At 49.3% G+C, this 23,470-nt stretch overlaps 1 protein-coding gene across 2 annotated transcripts in view; it reads right to left on the reverse strand.

The window, feature by feature from the left end:
• GCFC2 (GC-rich sequence DNA-binding factor 2) overlaps window positions 1-23,470 on the reverse strand; it is a 945,959-nt gene that overhangs the window by 464,699 nt on the left and 457,790 nt on the right. For both annotated transcript variants that reach the window (XM_069605850.1, XM_069605849.1), the window contains exon 10: window positions 21,842-21,954. In XM_069605850.1, the coding sequence (XP_069461951.1) occupies window positions 21,842-21,954 (113 nt within the window). The remainder of the gene's footprint in view (window positions 1-21,841; window positions 21,955-23,470) is intronic.

The raw sequence follows: 23,470 nt of genomic DNA on the forward strand, positions 1-23,470 counted from the left end.
CATTTGCATATCAGTCTTTGTCCTGCCCACAAGGGCAGTCCAGCACCGAAATGCTATGGCAATTCTCTTCTGAACAAGAGTATCAACAGCAACCCCATACACGTGTTTCAGCCTTGTTGGGCCTCATCAGTGAGGTGAAGCTGTGCCTCTCTGAGCACAGTGAGCAGGGAGTCCACGTCTGGTTTCCCCCAGGTAACTTAGGGTGATCAACCCCAAGTTCCTTCCAAAAATACAAAAAAGGTAGCAGGCGCCGGTCTCTCGAAAGAACACGGCATGATAACCTGTTGTGTTTTCAAGTTTGCATTGTATTACGTAATGTTGAATCCTCAAAAATGTACTTTCAATATGGCCTCTGAAACATGTATACCTTGCATACTTATTGTGTACCTAGGAACATGTATTTTCTAACATGCTCACAAACTTGTTTCCCTCCAAAGGAAGAGGACCCTAAGTAACGTTGTGCTCTCACATTCTTGCACCTGTAATTATACTGATGGACGACACTATGCACACAACACTAACCAAGGCGTGACAGTTTAGGCTACACAAATACATGTCTCTCATACTATAACTGATGGCATTATGCGTTTTAGCATCGCACTCACATTATACAACACTCGTTGCATTCATTGAAACTCGTCCCGATCACAGACAAGATTGTGAATTTTTTATCTTGTAAGGGTTTTTGTCAGCATGTAGTGGTCCCTCCGTTTCATAGTCCGCCCTCTCGCATTCAGACTAGATCGATTACAGCATACAATACACCACGCACACTTCGCGCTGTATTCAGCGATTTACGAACACGTGATTCATGTGCAATATTTTATATGCTTGCCGATTTGTTGAGGCATAAACACTTGTAGTTTCACAATTGCTGGCTCCGTGAGTAGGCCAACTTATGTTAGGCGCATGTTCAATGCTCTCACTGAGCGTTTTCCAGCACACGCGCCCGAGGCACGTCACTTACGATTGACTCGCCGCAACCTTTTTGTTTTGCCGGCCTTTGGCTTCTTAGTCTGAAGGACCGCCCCTTCTCCTGCGCGGCAGCGGTCCATTGACTGCTCGTCAGACGACGCGTCCACAGGGGAGCGCCAAGGCACATCCAATCAGGATGTTCCGTGGGTATGTTTACCCGCTGTTTCTACAGAAACAGTTTCACTTTCTCGCTCCCGGAGACGCCGTGCAGCTCTGCCCCGGACTAACACGAAAGAAACCGGGCTCAAGTAAGTTTTAGCATACACGCTTCATGCGTGCCTAGACAGAGGGGGATTCCATTACTTTCCCTTTTATGCATTAACAAGTTTATAACAAGTTTGGGCACTCTGATTGTCATACGCACTGCGATAACCCCACGGTCATGCGTTTTTGATACACAGGTTTTGCCACGTATGGACAGCCAGGTTTAGCAATCTTGGAGCACAGTGAGAGACTCCACTTTTTCAACTATAGAAGACACTATTCATACATAGTGGGTGACGCCACTCCTTCCACTAAAGACACACTTCTTACCGCTTGAGGTAAGACTTTTCCTATGTTTCCATTAAATGAGATAGAGGACTAGGATCTATACAATATCCTTATAGATCCTATCATTTTGTTCCAGGTACATATTCGTTCCTGGAATTGGCATACTTTGGTGCCGTCCAGATATCCACGCCCACAATGGTTTCTACTGCTCATCCAAGCACTGGATAAGCTATTGGTAAGAACCAGGCTACACTCCTGTGAAGCTGTTTTCTTTGTTTTAATGAAGCATCCTCAGGGAGCTTAATGAATCATTTTATTTTGAGGTCATTCCTTTACTCATCACACTCCATTTATTATTTGTAGATAGAGACCCCGGGACTACCCCATCACACGTCCTGATGAAGGCCTGCCCACATAGCTGCATCTTACAGCTCTTTTCTAGGCCGAAACACCGTTGTGTCGACGATCATACCAGCTGAACAATGCACAGTTCAAGCATTGTTGTTGTTTGTTTTTCTCAAAATGTCCATGAAACTATGTTTATGTTCATTCAATAACTGCACAACTGAAACAATTGACTACATTTTGGCAGTGCTTCTGTTTATGTTGGTTGCATTTAAATCCAGCTCTTTTGTCTACTGGATTATACATACTTGTATTTTAAACACCCCTGGGTGCTCTAGCCCCACCATCCTTTGATAAATGTTATTAAATACATTCAGTTCAGAAATTCATTACTCATGACTGTGATGTGTTGATATGTAGGATTGGTGTGACCTCTCACCCTGAAATTTCATTTTTATTCACTCAAGTACGCCCACCTGGGCTTTTCAGGGTTTTGCCAGGTGCCCTTATACTGAATCTAGCGCTCTGAATACTGCCAGAAGCTCTAGGAGATTGATAGGATTCTTGGCCACTGTGTGAGACCAGAGACCCTGAGCTGTGTGGTGAAGGAGGTGTGCTCCCCACCCTGACAGCGATGCGTCTGTTGTGAATACAGCCTGTACCTCTGGATCGTAAAAAGGACAGGTTCTCTCTTGTCCACCAGTGAAGAGTTTGTACAAGTGTTGGCGAAACGACCACTAGATCGTCCCACTGACCACTTGCCTGAGACCACTGTTTCGCCAACCATTCTTGCATGGGTCTGGCGACCGGGCTGATAGAGGAATTTGCAGTAGTAGATTCCGAATTCTTTCCTCTGATGGAAAGGCCAACCCCTCTTGAGTGTTTAGGACAGCTCCTAGGAACTGTTTGGAGGTACTTGGCACCAGGCTTGCTTTTTTCTCGTTTATGGAGTAACCCAATTCGAAGAGGAGGTTGAATGTTCTTTTAATGTTTGATCTGCAAATTACTGGGGTCTCCCCCGTGATGAGCCAGTCGTCCAGGTAAGGGTACACTAGGATTGCCTCCCTGCGTAGGTGTGCCGCCGCCACCGCCAGTACCTTGGTGAATACCCTTGGAGCCGAGGCTATTGCGAAGGGCAGCACCTTGAACTGGTAGTGCCGACTGTCCACCTTGAAGCGCAAGAATCTTCTGTGCGCTGGGAACATGGAAATATGAAAATAGGCATCTTTCATGTCCAATGTTGCCATGTAATCCCCCTTTTTTAGGAGGGAGATTACCTCTTGGAGAGTAGTCATGTGAAATTTTTGGGGCTGGACATAATTCTTTGCAGGGTGTAAGTCTAATACTGGGCGCATTGTCAAATCTTTTTTTGGCACAAGGAAGTAAGTTGAATAAATACGCTTGTTTACCTGGTTGGCCGGGACGAGTTCGATCGCGTCCTTTGCTAGAAGGAACAAGTTACTTACCTGTAACTGTTGTTCTCAAGCATGGGTCTGGCATGGATTCACATGCTGATGAATATTCTCCGTCATCAGGCTGGGAATCCTCATTAAAGAAAAATCAGTATCAGTTGTTTCTGATCTGTCTTTCCTAGTAGTAACCAATCACTGGTCTCTGGGTCATACTGCCCCCAGCCAATGACTGCCCTCTCCCCAACCACTCGCCCGGCAGCCATCCTCAGATTTGGTAGCATGTAAAGTGGCAGTATGACCAAGTGAAGGAGGGTTCGCATGTGAATCCATGCTGGATAAAAACAGTTACAGGTAAGTAACTTGTTCCTTCTCCAGCATGGGGTCTGGCATGGATTCACATGCTCATGAATATAAGAATACATAGCAGTACACATATGCACAACCACGGGAGGTGGCAAAAGGCTCAACATCAAGCATTACATAAACTCAACATTAAGCAACTCTTACCTCCTCACCAGGCCCATCTTCAGGCGAACAGGTTGCGCAGCACTTCTTAGCAGACTCTGGACTCGTGCCTGGAATCCCGGTCGACGCAGTAGAATCTCGTGAAGGTGTGCGTCAACCTCCACGTAGCAGCCCTGCAGATGTCCAGCAGGGGCACACCAGACGAGAACGCCATAGTAGCAGCGATCGCTCTGGTCGAATGGGCTCTCGAACGGCCGGGAAACGGTCGGTTGGCCAACCGATGACAGTGCATGATGCAACCAGAGAGCCATCTGGAAATGGAAGCATTCAAGAGAGCCTTCCCTTGGTACACAGGTCCAAAGTTCACAAACAGCTGTGATGTCTTCCGAAAACTCTTTGTTCGGTCCACGTAGAACTTAAGCGCTCTAGCTACATCCAGCGAGTGCAAAGCCCTCTCGGCCAGCGACGGAAAGAAAACTGGCAACACCAAGGGCTCGTTAAGATGGAAGTCTGATGGCACATTGGGCATGAAAGAGGGGTGCGTCCTCAGTACCACCTTCGTATCGTGAAAAGTCAAGTATGGAGGCTTGCAGGATAGGGCCTCAATCTCCCACGCGTCGTGCGGAGGTGATGGCCACAAAGAACGCTGTCGTCCACGACAGGAACTTCAACGGAGCCGAATGCAAAGACTCGAATGATGGCCCCATGCGCCTGGTCAGCACCACGTTGAGCTCCCACGCCAGGGCTGGAGCCTTCACCGGCGGGAACGATCGGAACAGTCCCTTCATAAATTCCTTCACCAGTCGATGAGACCACAAGGACGGCCGTCCTGTAGTTCTGGTGTATCGGGAGATCGCTGCCAGATGTATCTTGATGGAAGCTTGAGCTAGTCCAGCTTTGGCCAGCGACAGTAGGTATGGTAGCACTTGAGGTGCCGTAATCCGTAGAGGGTTGATCTTCTGTGCACGGCACCAAACAGAGAACCTCTTCCACTTGTGTCCGTAGCACTTGAGAGTTGAGGACGCCCTGGCCTTTGCAAGAACCTCTATGCAGTCAGCCGGGATATCGTACCCTCCAAACTCTAGTGCTGCAGGAGCCAGGCCTGCAAGTTCAGCGACTCTGGGTCGTGATGAAGAATGGCGCCTCCCTCTCTGGAGAGGAGATCTGCGTCCGTCGACAGCTTGACTGGTGGGGACGCTGAGAGGTCCAGAAGGTCCGGGAACCAGATTTGTGTCAGCCAAGCCGGTGTGACGAGGATCATCCTGCACTGGGACCTCTTGAGCTGGCTGATGAGTCGAAGCAGCAGCGGCGGCAACGGAGGAAACGCATACAGGAACAGGCCGTCCCAGGGGAACGAGAAAGCATCGTCCATGCTCCTCGGCTGGGGAAACCTGCTGGCGAACCTCTGGCACTTGGAGTTTGTCGCCGTCGCGAACAGGTCGATCTGGGGTTTGCCCCATTGTTGGAAGGGCCGATCCACTTGATCCTGGCGTAGTTCCCACTCGTGGCACGAGCGCAGCTCCCTGCTGAGTGAGTCAACAATGGTGTTTTTTATTCCTGCCAGATGGAAGGGAACCAGAAACATCCCCTGGGCGATGGCCCAGTGCCACAGATCCTGGGCCTCCTTGGATAGCGCTGGGGCTCTGGTGCCTCCCTGCTTCCGGATGTAGAACATCGTGGTGGTGTTGTCGGTGAAGATCCGCACGACCTTGCCCTTGAGGGATGGGAGGAACGACTTGAGCGCCCAGAACAAAGTCAGAGCTCCAAGATGTTGATGTGGAGGGACCTCTCCTCCAGGAGCCAAAGGCCTCTTGCGTGGAGATCTCCGGCGTGCGCACCCCAACCCTCCAGGGAGGCGTCCGTCGTCACCGTCTCCTGATGTGCCGGAGTCTGGAAGTCCGTGCCGCCATGAAGTGTGCATGGGTGCCCCACCACTGAATCGCCCGACGGAAACCCTCGTTGAGCGGGATCTTGTCTTCGAAGCTGCCCGCCGCTTGCATCCAGCGGGCGTCGAGGAACTTCAGTAGAGGAAGCATCCGTAGCCTGCACAGGTGCACTAGACAGATGCACGAGGACATCATTCTGAGGAGGGACTTGATGGATCTCACCCTGGCCACGTCCGTGGCTAGCAGGCGCTGCACCTTGCCTAAGATGGCCTTCGTCCTTTCCTCCGACGGAGACGCCAATCATTCCACTGTATCGAGCTTCGCTCCCAGAAACAGTTCCACCTGCGATGGAACCAAATGGGATTTCGGGTAGTTGGAGAAACCCAGCTCCGTGATTAAGCGGACGGTCTTCACCGTGTGCTCGACGGCGAGTTCTCTTATCCTTGCACGGATGACCCAGTCGTCCAGGTAGGGGTAGACGTGGATCCCCTGCAGGCACAGCTGCGCCGCCACTGGTGCTGGGCACTTGGTGAACTCCATGGGTGCCGACTTCAGTCCGAATGGCAGAGCTCTGAATTGGACTACGAATCTGAGGAACTTTCGGTGTCCTTTTAGGCTGGGGATGTGGAAGTAAGCATCCTCCAAGTCCAACGACGATAGGAAGTCGCCCACCTCCAGCTGTCCCAGCACGTGCTGGAGAGTGACCATCCTGAACTTGTGTGCCTTGATGTATTTGTTCAACCGACGTAGATCCAGGATGGGGCAACAACCACCTGTCTTCTTTCTGACGAGGAAGTATCTTGAGTATACTCCGGAGCCCCGGAGCCTCTTGGGGACGAGCTTGATGGCACCTTTCTTGAGCATCGCCTTTACCTCCAACAGCAGTTGAGGGACACGATTTTCCTTCCTGGCCACGGGAGGAATGCGGGGACATTTCTTTTGGAATTCGAGAGTGTGCCCGTGGGCCAGGGCATCCAGCACCCAACGGTCGGTGGAGATGGACACCCACACGCTGACTAACTTCGCCAGCCGGCCTCCCAACGGGGTGCTTCGGTGGGGGCCCAACACTACAGCTGGTTCAATCTTGCTTGGAGGCGGCCTTGCCGCCTTGGCCTCCTTGGCGACGACGCCGAGATCCTCCTTGCTTGCCACAACCTCTTTAAGCCTCCTGGGACGAGGAGTGGGCCGCCTGGCGGTACGTAGAGGAGCCACCGCCTGATCGCTTGGAGGCCCCCTGTCTGCCTCCAGCGTTCCGAAAGGGCCGTCGTTGCTGAAGGACTCCCAGGGCTCGGGCCGGCTCCGTGTCGGCCTTGATGGCCTGCAGCGACTCATCCACTGTTTTGCCAAACAGGTTGTTGCCGTCGAACGGCATGTCCAAAATCCTGGTCTGCACGTACTGACGGATGTCTGTCGCCTTGAGCCAGCCTCGTCATCAAAGGCAAACACTGTTGCCTAACTGGCGAAACCCGGTGTCGGCAATGTCCGTTGCCACCGTTATGGCGTGGTCTGATGCCACCTCACCTTCCTGCAGAATCTCCAGGGCCTCCGCCCTCTTGTACTCTGGTAGGAAGTCCAGTAGGGGGGGGCTATCTTGTACCATAGCTCCCTGTCGTAACGGGCCACAATCGCTAAGGCGTTGGCCGCCTTAATTGTCGATGACCCGTCGCCCCATGGCGTCCAATTTCTTACCCTCGCCATCAGGTGGGGAAGCAGAGGTTGAGGCTGTCGCCCCCGCCGCCTTCTTCTTGGCCGCCGCTAAGATGATCGAATCCAGTGGTGAAGGTTGAGCCCTAAGGCACAAAGGGGCGGCATCGGGGACCCAGTACTTCTTCTCGTACCTGTCCCTCTTTGCAGGCGTTGTGGACGGGTTCTTCAGGATCGCAAGTCCCTCGTCCCAGATATCGTCGAGTAACGCTACAGCGAGGACCGTCTTTCTCTTGGCCTCTCGCCGTTGATAGAGGAAAGCCTCCTCCTCCTGTTCCTCGGGGCAAAGCTGGAAGAGCTCGGATGCTCTGGCGATCATGGCGTGAAAGAAGCCAATTTCGTTGGGCGGGAAATCCCGAGGGAGTGGTGATGGAAGGTCCGTCCTGTTGTCACCACCGTCGTCATCCGTCACCGTGTCATCCCTGGGGTCCGGTGAGGGGGATGAGGGCTCCACAGGTCGTGGGGGCATGAAGGGCGGGGAGGGATCAACTCTCTTCTGCTTGTTCGGAGGGCTTCCCGACGGGCCCGGTTCAAGATCGTCCGCCGGGGTTCGTGGTAATCTCGTCCTTATCTGTGCATAAGGTTTGGATTGCCATCAGAATGGCCGCCGAGTTGTCCTGAGGCTCGGGCAATGGCTGCGACGGGAGAGATGGCTGCTCCTCCACTGGGGCCTCGTCGGCGCCACCGTCGCTTTCTTCGACCACCTCTTCGGGATCTCTCCCGTGGGATTGTACCTTCTCGAACCTCTCGTTGAGGTTCTTCACGGTTTCCACCACCCTCTTTTTACACCGGGGTCTTCACGGGGGTCTTGTCAATGGGTTGCAAAGAGGATTCCCTCTGCGGTGGCAGGGAAACTCTGGGTCCCGAGATCGCATCGACTGGTGTAGCCTCCCCAGGCTTCGCCAGGGCCGCCGCGACTCCCTCGATAGAGGCCTTAGCCGGGTGAATCAAGGCCTTCGCCACCTTTGGCGCGCTTGAGGCCTTCACCTTGGGGGGAGAGTCACTGCCTCGCTCCCCCTCAGCCGAATTCTTCGAGATCGACCGGGGCTTCTACAGAAGCTTACCCGGGTTCTCGGATTTCCTCTTGACCGAACCAGAGCGTTGGCTCGTGGTCAATGGTGCCGGGGAAGGAGCGCCCTGCCTGGCAGCCGAAGAGCCTGACCGCTCCCGGTGCCCGCGGACTCGCGGTGCTTAGCCTTATGTTGGGGCCCCATCGCTGGGCGCCCTCGTAGGACTTAGAAGACCGCTCGGACCTTTTCTTCTTCTCACCTGCTGGGCCCTTCTCCAACCAGCTGGCGAGGCAGGAACGACGATCCCTCATGGTCCGTTCGATAGGTTCTTGCAGAATGCACAGTCCTTCTCCACGTGCGTCGTGTCCTCATCAAGGCAGTAGAGACATCTCGAATGCTCTTCCTCGAAAACTTTCTGTAACCCGCATCCAGGGCAGTTCCTGAACAGCTTGGATCCGGGCGTCATGCTTCCCTTGTCCTGGGCCATGTCCATGGTAGGCCTCAGATCTTCTGGAATCCTCCAAGAACCGTAACGCGACGAAAACTTCACCCTTGAGGGGCATAGGAAATTCCGAATTGGGTCCCCGTTGATCGGAAGTAGAACGGTGGAGCTTGAGGCTCGATTTAACCGAAAAAAGAGAAAATCTTTGAAAAAAGTGTGAAAACGCAGTAATAGCTCGAGAGCTATAGCACGAGGACTCCCAACACTTGAACGTGTGGTAAAAATCTGATGATGGCTGCCGGGGGAGGGGCTTGGGGAGAAGGCAGTCATTGGCTGGGGGCATTATGACCCAGAGACCAGTGATTGGTTACTAATAGGAAAGACAGATCAGAAACAAAACTGATACTGATTTTTCTTTGCCGAGGATTCCCAGCCTGACGGGGAATATTCATGAGCATGTGAATCCATGCCAGACCCCATGCTGGAGAAGATTGACGATCTCCTCGAGGAGGATCTTTTGGTGGTCCAAGGAATGTACCTTTTGACGTGGAGGGTGATTTCAGGGACGCTCGAGCAGTTCTATGCAGTATCCTGCGGACAGCACCCATCTGTCTGATGTGATCCCTTCCCAAGCTTGGCTGAAGTTGGAAATGCGTCCACCTACTGGGGATGCGCGAGAAGGGACCCTGAGCGGAGCGTCACTGTTTTGCAGGAGGCATGCGGCCTCTGCTGGGGCTGCTTCTACCTCTACCACAGCACCTCTTGTTTCCTCTGCCGTAACTCTGGGTAGTCTGCTGGTTGTTACCCCATGATGTACCCTGTTCCTGTGTATAATAGGATCCCCTTTGGGAATTCTGGCCGCGTGGACGAAGAAAATTACCATTGCCTCTCTGATTAGGGGGCTTGTTGGTCAACTGTCCCAGGGATTTCAGAGTATCATACTCGTCTTTGGCAGTCTTTAATGCGTCCTCTACCGCCTTGCCAAATAGGAGATTCGGCTCCGCCGGCATGTCAATTAGGGATGCTTGTGTTTCAGGTTTAAATCCTGACTGTCTTAACAAAGCATGCCTCTTAATGACAGTGCTCTCCGCTATGAGCCTGCCCGCGTTATCTGCGGCATCGAAAGTTGCCTTAAGGATGCAACCGGACACGGCTCTCCCCTCCGACGCGACCTGGGCCAACTGACCCTTTAGCGGTTCCGGTGCGGAGTCAATGAGGGCAGCTACCTGCTCCCACTAGTGGCAATTGTAACTTGCCAGCAGAGTGGTGGTGCTAGCAATCCTTGTTTGGTAAGCGGCAGTGAGTGGAGGCTACTTTCCTTCCCAACCCATAAATCATCTTGCTCTCCTTGTCTGGGGGGGGCCTCAGATGAAGATAGAGGTGTCCCCGCCCTTTTTCTGGTGTTATTAATCACCAAGGAGTCGGGCTTCAGTTGACCCCTTATGTAAAGCGGGTCTGACTGGACCGCCCTGAACAATTTCTCGATTCTGGGGTTTACGGCCCTGGTGAGGTTAGGAGCGAGAAGGGAAGGATCAATTCTCTGTTGGATGGACTTGAGAATTGGAATGGCTTGGGCAATGGGCCTCTGCTCTCCCACTAGTTCTTCTGCAAAATCCCTCTCCTCCTGTGCCCCCCTAAGTGTCTATGCTGAAGTTCTCTGCCGCTCTAGCCAAGACCACATTTAGGAGGGGCTGGTTGTCTACTGGAGAGTCGGTAACCTGAGGTTCTTTGTGAACAGAGGAGTCTATTGTGTAGGCTTCTGCGACGTCATCTTCCTCGCCCTCTTGGCCCTCGCCATCCCCGTAATAGTCCACCCCAGTTTGGTCGTCCTACATTACTAAGTCTGTATCCTCATCGTACTGTTGAGCATCCTCACCATACTGAGTGTAAGGCTGGATGTGAAAAGGGTCTGCAATCAGTCCCGGAATTGGAGTCTCAACCCAAGGTTTTTTAGTAGGGGGCTGTGGGTCCCTGGATCCAGAAGGAGTTGCACTGTATGGGGTATAGGAGAGGAAGTGCTCTGGGTTCCTGGAGTAGAGGTCAGCTAGGGAGGACATCCTAGACATTACTCTGTCTATATCCTCACTGGTCCATTTTTTGGAGCTGGGAATGACGCTTTCCTGAGAGGGTTCCCCTTCTATTCCTTGTTTGGACCTAGGGCCTTGGATTTAAGTTTATCTGAAGACTTTGAACTGTCCTTAAGTGTCTGTGGTGCAGAAGAAGAGAGAGGGTTTCTTCTGCTGTTTCCCCCTTCCCCATGAGTAGAAGAGCGTTTCCCTGATGATTTCACCTTCTCTGAGCCTTTCGATGCCTGGCGTTGAGATTCGGGGTAGTGTCGCTTTCTTTGGAGAGCGCACGTCAAGACTCGGAAGCAGACGCCGAATGTTCTGCCAGAGTTGACTTCTGGTATGCGGCCTGTGGCTGGAGGTCGGATTTGTCTTCTGACGAGCGTACCTCTGACTTTGGTGAGTGAGGCACTCTTGGCAACTTTGGACGGTTGCCTTGTGTCGTGCGGCGATCTTGACCGGGAACGCCCAGAGGACACCGATTCGGTGGACCGCTCTCTTCGTGCCTCTTTCCGAGAACTCAACACGCGTGTCGAGTCTCGGTTGGACTTCGAGTGTTAAGGTGTAGAAGTAGTGTGGGTAGCCCTCGTGTCACCAGGTGTGTTACCCATAACTGCCCTGCCGGACAATCTTCCGATGTTGGGGACTTGCGCTTGGGCATCTTTCGACACCTTGCTCTCGCCATCCGAAAGTACTGCGTTACTGCCATCACTGAAGGCGCCCTCCGCTTCCATGGCCTCGATTTGCCTGACGTGGTGGGCCCAACATTTGGTCGAGCGGTCCTTTAGTGTTTTAGCCTTGAACCGGCTACACGCTCTGCAGTTTGCCTCGGGGTGATCCCTCGACAAGCAGAGGTTACAGGTAGCGTGTTTGTGAACCCAAGGGTACTTGCGGTTGCATTTGGGGCAAAATTTAAATGGGGTACCCTCCATGCACACTCTGTGGCAGCAGGCTAGTGTGTGTAGGAAAAATAAGAATGTAGAGTATGTTTCCATCCCCCACTCTCCCTACTTGCAGGGCCGAGGCCAGAGGCCTTCAAAGGCCCGGGTCGAGGCCGGAGGCCTTCCGAGGCCCAAAGTCTGTCGTGCAGCTCTCGACGGTTGTTTGTTCTACGGACCGGCGTCGATCTTCGAAATTCGATGTCTCGACGTGGGAGTGGAAGAACGGGAAATTAATATATTTAGCAAAATATGGATGAAAGCCAGGGAACTCCGCGCAATGCTTCCGACAAGTATGGCTGAAAAAAACAATCTAAGGGTCCTACACGTGTGAGGAATCATGGGTATAGTGGACCTCACACTAGGGATAGTATTACTGGCACGCCCTGTGTCGACGCCCATTTTCGAGTTCGAAAAACAAACTAATACTCTGCAGCTTCCACTAGATTTCGGCCTATGCACAGCATCTGATCTAAGCAGATTTAACAAGCCTCATAAATTTTGATATTCTGTGTTATGAAATTTAAGGAGCAAATATGATATGATAATGTACATTATATTTATTCATGATGAGAACTGTCATTAGGATATAAGTAGTGGCACAGCATCGTTCTGATGCCATGAAATACATGAGCCTGTAATGGGTATATCACGTTAGGATTTTGGGTGGTGCATTAGAATTGGCTACACATGTTCTAAATTATTTTTTTTTAATTATTTTTTTAATAATAAAATTGTATTAATTTATTTCAACAAACAATACAAACCAAACTTGCAGTGCATACAATAACATTACAAACATACATCACTTCAACATGTCCACTGCTTCTCCCCTTCCCTCCCCCCCCCTTACGAGCCTATTCCCTTCCGTGTTCTATTTCCGCATCTTGCGATAAGGATTCCTCCTCCATGTTTTCCGTTGGGTCTCGTAGTAACCCAAATAACTCTGCTATTAATTGTTTCCAGGCTATCAGGGTCTCAGCCTCTTCCTCCTCTCCTCCCCCCCAACATTACTTGCATCTTGCCATACCGCAGTTTCCGCTTCGGCCCATTTCTGTAGATCTTTCGACCATACTTCTATTCGTGGTCTCCGGCATGCCTTGCACCCCATGGCAATTCTCCTCTTTGCAAGTGCGTACGCTAAATCCTTTAATTTGCTCACATGCTTGAGTTTACGTGGTCTCGGAAACCCTCCCATCAAACAGGCGCACACCGTATCTACCACAATCTTGATTCATTTTTCAGCCAACCTGTGCGGCACCTCACCCCAAAAACGCTCAATAACTGGGCATGACCACAACATATGCACCATTCCGGCATTTTCCTCATCACATTTGGGGCATGCTTGTCGTCCTAAATTTTTTTAATTTGGCTATTCTCTGGGGCGTCATATATGCCCTATGGGTTATGTACAGTTGTATCTGTTGCAGTCTTGCATTCCTCGACACTTTTTTGTGGTACCCTTGGGCTTGTTCCCACATCCCAACACTTATTGGGGCTCCCACTTCCTCTTCCCAGTCCTGTCTCAGTTGTGCCACCTCCTTCCCCACCTTGGACATCAGCAGCTCGTATATTATGGATATCTCGTGTCCCCCCTCTGCGATGTCATATATTGTGTCTATGGTAGTGTCTGGTTCTTCTTCTAGTACTAGTTCGAACCATGTCTCCGATTTTCCACACCACCCAGTGGTATGTAATATACTGGCCCATATGTAACCCAGTTTCTACCTCTATCACCGCAAAATCCCTTATGTTCCCCTCCTGCCATATATCACCCATGGTTGCTATCCCTACTGGTTCCCAGTGTTTCCTAATCATCATCCTTAATTGCTTGTCTTTGCCCGCCAGCGCCACTAGTGGTACCTGCGGGGAGCACGGGAATGAATTCACCATCAGCTGGCAGGCCCTGCGCCATATCTTCCACCCTAGTATCATCATCCTTGGGCACCCCTCCATATCTGCCTTAGGCAGCCACATCATTTCCTTTACGAAGTATTGGGCACAGTCCTGTCGGAACAGCCTGGACTCCGAGGCTGACTCTTCAGAGAGCCATTTATTTACATATTGCAGCTGGCTTGCTATGTAGTAAATTTCGTAATTTGGCAGTTTTATGCCCCCTTTTTCTTATGAGTTTTGTAGCTTCCAAAGGGCTACTCTATTCCTCGTCCCATGCCAGAGGAAATCGCTGCACATGCTTTCTATCTTAGCAAAGGTCCGCCTTGTTATAAGGTGTGGGATATTTCCAAAATAATGCAAGCATCTCGGTAGGATCACCATTTTCAACATTGCCCCTCGCCCCATCATTGCTAGGGATAGCTTTGCCCAAAACTTCATGCTATTTACAATTTTCCTGATCGCCTCCTCTGTGTTATACTGGTGTTCCTCTTCTACTGTGTGGTATATATCTATTCAAAGATATCGGAACGTGCGCACCTCGCATGGTATCTTTAGCACCAGTAGCTGTTCTAACGGGATCCCTTTGTACCTGCCCAGTGGAAATATACTAGATTTTTGGGGGTTCACAGCTATGACAGACAGCCTTGCATATCTCTCCATCACTTCCAGAATGTACTGGAGGTTTTCTTCCGGGTGCCTTAAATACAACATGGCATCTGCATACAAAGAGATTAGATGCGGTTCCCCTCCTACAGTAATGCCCATCGGGTCATACTGTTGCCAAAGGTATATGGCCATGGGTTCCAGGGCAAGAATATACAACATAGGAGACACGGGCATCCTTGCCTAGTACCTCTACGAAGTTGCCACCTCTCTGATATCATCGCTCCCGTTTTAACTCTAGCCAACGGTGCGCTATATAGCATTTTGGCCCACTGTAAGTACCCAGGCACTATCCCATAGTCAGCCAGGGCCGCAATCAGCCACGGCCATTTGAACGAATCAAAGGCCTTTATTGCGTCTAGCAATACAATTGCCAGTTCGCCTTCGTCCTCATTCGCAAGCTCAACGACTCGATAGAGTCGCCTAAGATTGTTGGATATGTTCCTGTTTGGAAAATAGCCAGTCTGGTCGGGATGTATTAGTTTCGCAATAACCCTCCTCATTCTATTTGCCAAAACAGCTGTCAATATTTTACTGTCTTGATTGAGCATTGACAAGGGTCTGTATGATCCACAGTTATGACCAGGCTTATTGGGTTTGGGCAGCGGTGTAATTGTCGCTTCTCTAAGGGACTCTGGCAGCCTACCCACTTCATACGCTTTGTCCAGCATTTCTAGAAGCGGAGGAAGCACTTTATCCTTATATGTTTTATAAAATTCACCTGGGAGTCCGTCAGTCCCCTGAGTCTTGATAGTAGGCAACTGTCTCACTACTTCTTCCAACTCCTCTAAGGTAATCGGGGCATCCAGCTCTTCCCGCTCTCCGGCACTGATCTGCGGCAGTCCTATATCTTCCAGTGTTTATACTATTTCTGTACAATCACTGTCATCTCCATACAGGAGTCGATAATACTCCACAAATTCCTGGTTAACTCCCTCCTGGGTGTCCACTATGCTCCCATCCTCCCTCGTTATTGTTCTGATTGTGGGCCTGGTGGTCTCACTCTTGTATAGCCATGCCAAGACCCTCCCTGGTTTATCCCCCCTCCCCCACATGCTGTCTCTATATACTTCTTATAGTTAAGATTGCACAATCCCTCCCAGTGCCCGGCACATTTCTGCTGCAGCTTAAGTATTACATCATTATCTTCCTTGGTATTACTTCCCTCCCTTAGTGCCCTTTCTAGTTCCCACTCCGTATCTTGCAGTTCAGCCTGGATCCCTCCTTGTAGCCCTCTGGACTTAGCTATAGCTACCCCCCTCATTACCACTTTAAAGGCCCCCCAAAGCATACCCGCTGTCTCTACACTGCCAGTATTTGTCTCAAAGTAATTTATTATTTCCTTCCTCATGTCCTCCCTGAAGATGGTGTCTTTCAGCACCTCTGCTCTCAAGCGACATGGCAGGATCTTTGCTCTGGGGGGTCTGTATTGCCATCTCAGGATTAGTGGCGAGTGGTCCGAGAGGACCCTCGCTTGATATTCCGTTTGCGTTATCTCAATCATTAACTCTTGTGTGGCTAACATATAATCCAATCTAGTATGCAGGTTTTGTGGGGCTGAGTAGTGCGAATACTGCCTCTCCTGGGGGTGGTGTGATCTCCATACATCCACAAACCCAAAATCATCCAACAGCGTGTGCAGTGCTCTAGCGGCTGGGATGGGTCTATCCATTTTACCATCTGACCTATCTACCACAGGGTTTAACACGCAGTTGAAATCTCCTCCCCAGATCACCGCCCCTCCCAAGCACGTACTGAGTTTGTTGCATAGGTTTCTAAAATATGACGCTGTGTTTTGGTTCGGGGCGTACATGTTTATGATGCTTATCTCCCTGTTTTCCAAAAACCCTCTCATCAGGACCATCCTCCCCTCTGCCTCCACCGTGGACTGTAACAGTTAGAACGGGACATGTGGCGCCACCCAAATGATCACTCCCCTGGCATAGGCCGAATATGATGCCCTCACCACAGTCCCCCTCCATTTCTTCCGGATCATCTCCATCTTGTCTTGCGTAAGATGAGTCTCCTGCAGCAGGGCTATGTCTACTTTCGGTCTGCATAGGTATAGCATGACCTTATTCCTCTTTAGATAACTATTGAGCCCTCTGACGTTCCAAGTAGCTATTTTAAGATACCCAATGGCATATCAGGGTCTCTCTCCTCCCATCACAAGTCTGTCCATGATCAAGTACATTTCCATTCTATGCAGGCTCGTTTCCCAACATAAACCTCCCCAAACAACAAACACTTCAAACTTCCCAACCTCCCTCCCTCCCACCTCCCTTCCCTCCTGCCCCAACACCCTACCCAACTGTTGCCCAGCTTCATCCCTGGATCTCAGGCACCCCTGCATCTAGCCCTTTTCTGGCAATTGCCTTTTCTCACGGCTCAGCAGGGTGAAGTCGCCCTAATGGCGGCCCTACTACTCCAACTCCTGGGGGTAGGTCGTTTCCATCTTGCCACTCCCGTTTGTTTCCATGTGAGCGCACTTAGTGCTACCCAATTTACATTCCCATTTTATATTCTAGTCCAACAAGTCCAAATGTCTATTATTGCAATTTTCAATGTTATCTGTCCTCGCCCCGCCCCTGTTACCCATGCGACAATCCTCTTATTTTCCCCCGGGGCACCCCTTTGCCATCCTTGCATCCTACATAATGTGACCCCCTCACCTATCGTGATCCTCGTGATCTTGCTTCTCGCCTTGTTCCGGACAACCCTGCATATCCAGCCATGCCGTCGCGTCCTCCGGGGAGTCAAAAAAGTACGCCCTACTTTTGTGCAGGACCTTGAGCTTTGCGGGATACAAAAGCATGTACTTGATTCCAGCCGTACGCAATCTCCTCTTGATCGCCACATAGCTATAACGCTGTCTCTGCACCAACATAGTGTAGTCAGGGTATGCTGTGATGGTTGTTGATGCCCTTTCGATCGTTCCACCTTTGTGAAAGTACTCCAGGATCCTCTCTCTGTCTTTATAGTTCAAGATCTTTGCTATTATCGCCCGAGGGGGGCTCCAAGCCGAGGTTTCCTCATCAGGGCCATGTGCGCCCGTTCGACAGCAAATCCTTGTGAAAGTTTGTCAGCTCCCATTTCATGCAGGATCAAATTCGCCACGTAGTCCGTGGGGTCCTGACCTTCCTCTCCCTCCGGTAGGCCGACCATCCGTATGTTGTTCCGTCTTGTTCTCCCTTCAGCCTCCTCCATGCGGTTCTCCAAGTTGGCGACCCGTTGCTTCAGTATGTGGACTTCCTTTGCGTTGCTTGTGCTGGTTTCCGTATTGGTTTTCACCACACCCTCTAGGCCGCTTGTTCTTTCAGCCAGCGCTCTAACATCTTGTCACAGCAGGTTGACCTCTAGACCAACCGCAGCTATTTTGGTTTCCAAAGCGGTTCTTAGGTCTGCCATCACTGTCCCCCACGAGGCTTTCAACTCCGTAATGGCTGTTAGGATCAAGTGATCTTCTTTTTTCGGGGATATTTCTGCAGGCGCGGCTGCCGCACCCTCTACCGGGGTGGTTGGAGTCAGTTGCGGCTTGGCAAAAATGCCCATAGTGGGCTGCTTACTCTTGGTTTTGCCTCCTCTCACCGAAATTGTGCAGTCCTGCCTATGTACCGGGGCCCAGCTTTTCTGTAGCGTGCGGGTCCTGCTTCCCCGTTCCTCCTTCTCTGTGGTTGTAGCGCGCTGCAGCACCGCCAGGCCTATATGTCTCTTGCGCCTTATTTTGGTCCACTTTCTGGGGGTTACACCTCTCGCGGGCAGTCTGTTGCAGCCACGCGCGTCGTGAGCAGCTTGTGCACTGTGTTGCGGTCCGCTTCTCCTTCCAAGTCTCTACAAGTCCCCCACGCCGGGTGGTCGAGCGAACCCCTCAGCTTTTCGCCCTGTTCGTGGGGCTATTCGGGCCCCCTCTCTCTTCGTCTCACGGCCGGGCCTCTTCGATGCCAGGAGTGCAGTGTATCGGTGTGTCCCACTGGTTCTATATTCCCAGTGCAGTTCTCTCAGCCGCAGTTGCTTCCGCTTCACATTCCACCTGCTGCGCTCTCCTGCCAGCCTTTGTCCGCCATGGGTCTGCTGGGCCTACCTCAGCCTCCTTTGTTCTAGCGCGCCGGCCATTTTGTCTGGGGTGTCGCACCGCGGCCACAAACTTTCAGTTGATCTTGCCAATCTTCCTGTAGTCATCAAGGACTCCGCTCTCCATCAAACTTTATCCAATAGTGTATTTCTGAGCACGATGATGCCTTTTTTAGCTTGTTTTCATGCAGGATCATATCGGATAGTCGGGAGCAGCTCGGAAGACATGTCCTACTCCATGGCCCTCTAGCCACGCCCCCCTACACATGTTCTAAATGAGGTGCGATAGTGTCATGAATAAGTTGTATGAGCTCAATATATGAATGAGTTTGTAGCCCAATATTTAAATGTGATATGAATGGTGCGTGATAGGTACGCAAGTTTATGGGCATATGATAAATGGCATGCATATTATAATTAATAATTAACCAGTTTCATCTTTGGCCATACATGTTTTAAGCTTTGAATGCTTTCATATTTTGACTGCATTTTGGTTTTATGAAAGATCATTTTACACTTGGACTCAGAACCTGATCAGTCTCTGTCGAAGTGTTTTTTTTTCTTGCGCTGTTCTTTCCCAGCTGCGTTGTTTTGATGTGATCTTTGTTTCTGTAAGTTTTCTTTTCTGTCTTTTTCCTACTTTTAGGTGTTTTCTTCAGGCAGGGGTGTGTATGTAAAATGTATAATTGGATGGCGCAAATGACAGATTTTTTCTTAGGAGAATGGTGGTGTATTGTAGTTATGGTTCTGATGCAGTTGTGATAAGGATGTTAATTTATGGGTTATATGGATGTTAGCCAGTTACCTGATGGTTGCGTGAGTATGCGGTTCTGCTGGGTGTGGCAGACCCTTGTCTCCAGGTGGCAGATGGAGTGGGAGGAGATGTGTCGGTGGCTGAGAGTGTGGCAAAGAATGTATGTGCTCGCAGGTGGCAGCTGTGAGGCCCGGGAGTGGCAGTCCCGGGCAATTGGGGAATGGTGTACTTGGTTGTGTTGAATGTTAGTTACGTGAATGTGGTATACGCTTTTATGGTTGCGATTGTTGTATGGTTTTTATAGATGTGCAGGAGTGTGGAAATCTTAATGGTCTCTGAATGCCTGGTCTGTGGTATTTTGTTGTGTGTTCAGTTGGCAGAGAGGGAGATGTGTAGCATTCATAGTATCCATCTGTACTGGGTGCACACTGTGCAGATAGTGAAAGCATATAGTGGAATACAGTGATGTCATTTATAATTATATGGGACATGCGTGTTCCAAGAGCTACAGTGGGATTACAGGATGGGAGAACCTAACTGAAAGGATGTTACCTATTTAGCTCCTGCCTTTCCTACTTAACTTGCCCTGTAACCTATGAATTAACTTACTCATTTCATATACTTAAGTCTCCGGTGTTATACCTGCTTCCTGATGACTTCTTACCACCTCCCAATACTACAGCAATGTAAGGAAGAGGGAAGCGTTTAATGGTGTGGATTTACAAGGGTGAGGTCAGAAGTGGTAGGATGGGGACCAAGAGATCAGCCGGAGGAAGGAGCCTGGAGAGTTGAAAGAGATCGGCATACCAGGGAGTGGTTGTGCATGAGTTAAACAGTGAAGTTGTGGTAGTATTAGGGAGTGGTAGTGGGGGAGGAAGGTAGTAGTAAAGAGAACGTGATGGTCAAAAGGGAGAGGTGGTAGCAGTAGGAGTGAGAGGAGTGAGAGATCGAGAGTGGAGGTAGTGGTGAGAGGTAATAGTGGGGGTTACAGTAGTAGGGAAAGGGAGAAGAGAGGTGGTAGAAGAAGAGTGGTAGTAGTGCAGGAGCAATAGTAAGCTAGGATTGGTAGCACAAATGTGGCAGGAGAGGTGGTAGGAGGAGAGGTTAGAGGTAGGAGTGAGTGGAAGGAAGAAGGTTAACATCTAAGGGTGGAGGTAGCAAGGCGAGTGAAAGATGGAGGGGCAGAAGGTTAACAAGAGAGAAGGAAGAACAGCAGAAGGTCCAAGCGAGATTGTGGGCGACGGGCAGGTGATTCCAACAGGGCGAGTGCTAGGCACCATTTCCTATCTCCATATTGAACACTACACTCGGCTAAGAGAGTAAATGTTCGAAGGCCCCGAGGGAGTCAGTGCAGCCTTAGCCAGAGAAAGACAATAGGGTTTACCGAGCCATAGCACTAACCAGAGTTAAGTACACCTAGGTTAGGGTGGGGGATAACCTAAGGGAATTGAGAGAGGGACAGTCCTAGCACCTAGTTTCATACCACTTTTTGCCCCGAGCTTTCGGTGACTCCACCCATTTTAGTAAAGTCTACAATGAACACCCTTGGAATAGCTTCAGGTGGTTTTTTGCGAGGATACGTCACACTGTCTAGTACTGGATTGTACCATTTTCCCAATGGCAATTATTTTGTTTCATCTTCCAAGTCATTGGTTTTGCTTCAACCAATTAATACCAGATTCACCGCGGGGAAAACACAATACAACTCATACAGTGAAATCAAATAAATTTAATTTCAAATATAATTTAAATTAAAACATTTTAAAATGACATAAAAAAACCTTGTTTATATGAGATTGGTCTATCTTGTACGAGCGCTAAACACCAAATCAGTAAATACTAAAACCACTTTAAAAAAGTGTCACCTACAGACTATGTTATGTACAGATCAGTTTCAAAACCACTTCAACTTATGACAATCACAATGACGGCACATGGTGTCTCAGGCTTTTGTTGGAGCTAAACTACCTGGCTGCTACCCTCTTTTCAGCCTTCATGAGGACAAAGATGCTTTTCAATCAATCAATGCATCCCATGTAATATGTTGCAAGCGGAGATAATTCATAAAACAGATTGAATAACAATTATTTTATTATAGGAGGATATTAAAGGGCCTCAGACTGTAGGTTCCATGATTGTAATTACAAGTTGTATTTCACAATTGCAAGAAATAAAATGGGGACATTACTTGGCGTGAACTACATTGGCTTCCACTCCAAGTGAGGATGCTGTTCAAGACTGCATGTATCATCTAAAAAGCAGTCCCAGCGTACCTGGTAGCCACATATCTGGTGGAACATGATCCTCGCGGAGCAAATCGAACAACTGGCTTGAACCACAACTCGTCAGCAAAGAGAACCTGCAAACAATCCTTCTCTTTTCATGCACCCAGCCTCTGGAACTCTAGCCCGGTGTTGGCTTGGAATGCCCCCACAGTGCTCCAATTTCTCAAAATAGAGTACTTTCAGCAACTCCTGACCAAGGACCAACTCCAATGAACACAAATACTGACACACAAACCTCACAGAACTGCACTACGGTTAAAAGATGCCAGCCCAAATGCTGGCTACCCACACTCTGTACAGCGCTCCACTGCTCCAGAGCTAGGTGGGCACTTTACAAACAAAAAAATTGAGCGCCCTCTTCCCTCCTGACACACACACACACACACACACTAACTTCTCAGCCGTTCTCACACATATTTTAGACCTAATGTACTCACCTTTTTCCTGTTGGAAATCAACAATTTTGTCTGGAAGCAGCTCATCATCACTAGACATCCCATCATGGTGGTCAATCTTCCCAGACATCTTCCGTGCTTCTTTTCTAGCATTTCTGGGTATTACATACAATGATACAAAAACAAAGTAATAATGCTACTATAAAGCACTAAATATTTTAATAAAACATATTTGCCATGTTAAATGTTTTGATGTAGTAATTTCTGAAACAAATTTCTTTTATGTATTGTTCTATTGCCAGCTTTCACTAGGACCAGATAGCACATCATTCACAGTCACCATTGAGCCAACCTGGCACAGTAATGTCTGTGTGCATTGTGCTAAATACCAAATCATTGTCAGATTGCATAATGCCTATAGGACACATCATTGTCAGCAAACATTAGGTCTAGTTAGTAGTTATTAGTTTCCACTATGCCCAGTTAACATAAAATGTCCAGCGTTCAATATTCTCCATTTAGTGAGAATTGGCATGTTTGCATTAGTAACAGTTTGCACACCAGTGACTTACAATAGATATAGTGAGATCCTTATTAACATTGGCAAATTACATCCAATTCGATTAATATTACCACGTTCTATTATTCTCAGTTAGCAACACGACAGCCGGCGTTGGGAAAGATTTGTCTTTTTGCAACTTTCATTCCATTGATATCAATGGAACCCCCAGCTATTTTGCTATGCCTTGAACTAGTGACCCCCAACCTGTAGCTCGGGAGCAACATGTTGCTCTTGGCACCCTAAAATATTGCTTGCCATTTGCTCTGGGCCATGGTGTGGAGGCGGAGAAGGAGGTGCTGAAGGGATGAGACCTCAGTAGCAGTATAGCCAGGACAGAGTCCTGGACTGTGTAGGAATGTTGGCCAATGAGCCTGCTGTAGTTCCAGTTGGTTTATTTTTGTAGTTGCAAGATTTGAGTTTGTTGCCGCCATGCAAATTATTTTTCAGAAAATGTCCTTACTTGTTATTGCAGTGTCAATGTTAAAACTCGGTCATCTTCAGATACTTTTCCCAGCTGCCAAATGTACTAGTGAGCAAACTAAACGAACCACATGCCCAGGGTTGTTTCCTGGAGAAAATTGTCATTCTACTCCTTTGTACAGCTAGGAGCCTGATGGGCAAACAAGTGGCATGGATACCCAACTTTCCTTTATTAAATAATTTGCATGCACTGCTTTTTGTACATGTGAGGTTTGTGTATGATGCTACAGTGCATTCTATTTATCAGAAATATTACTTTCAGTGTCACCTATATTTGTTGTTACACAGTGTCCTGGTTGAAAAATAATGTGATACTCTGCTCATCTGCTACATGGATAATGGGCAGATAAGGCAAATGCAAGCCACATTTTTCATAATTAATTTGTCCTATATTAAAATCCAATTAAGTTACTGATAATAGGGTTAAATTAACAATCCAATTAATTAATCCAAATGCCCAATTAACAATACCACACCACTCTGAAGTTGTCTTCAAATATTCCAAGTTTTGACCAATGTTTGCCACTACATTTCGTGGATAATCCTTTTTGGGCTGAGAAAAGAGGCCACAAATCATTCAGAAAAATGTTTTTACCCCAACCACTTGTTCACCAACGTAACAGGCCCTA

Source organism: Ambystoma mexicanum, chromosome 4p (assembly GCF_040938575.1).
Source record: "Ambystoma mexicanum isolate Mex_15411 chromosome 4p, UKY_AmexF1_1, whole genome shotgun sequence".
NCBI classification, from domain to species: Eukaryota; Metazoa; Chordata; class Amphibia; order Caudata; family Ambystomatidae; genus Ambystoma; species Ambystoma mexicanum.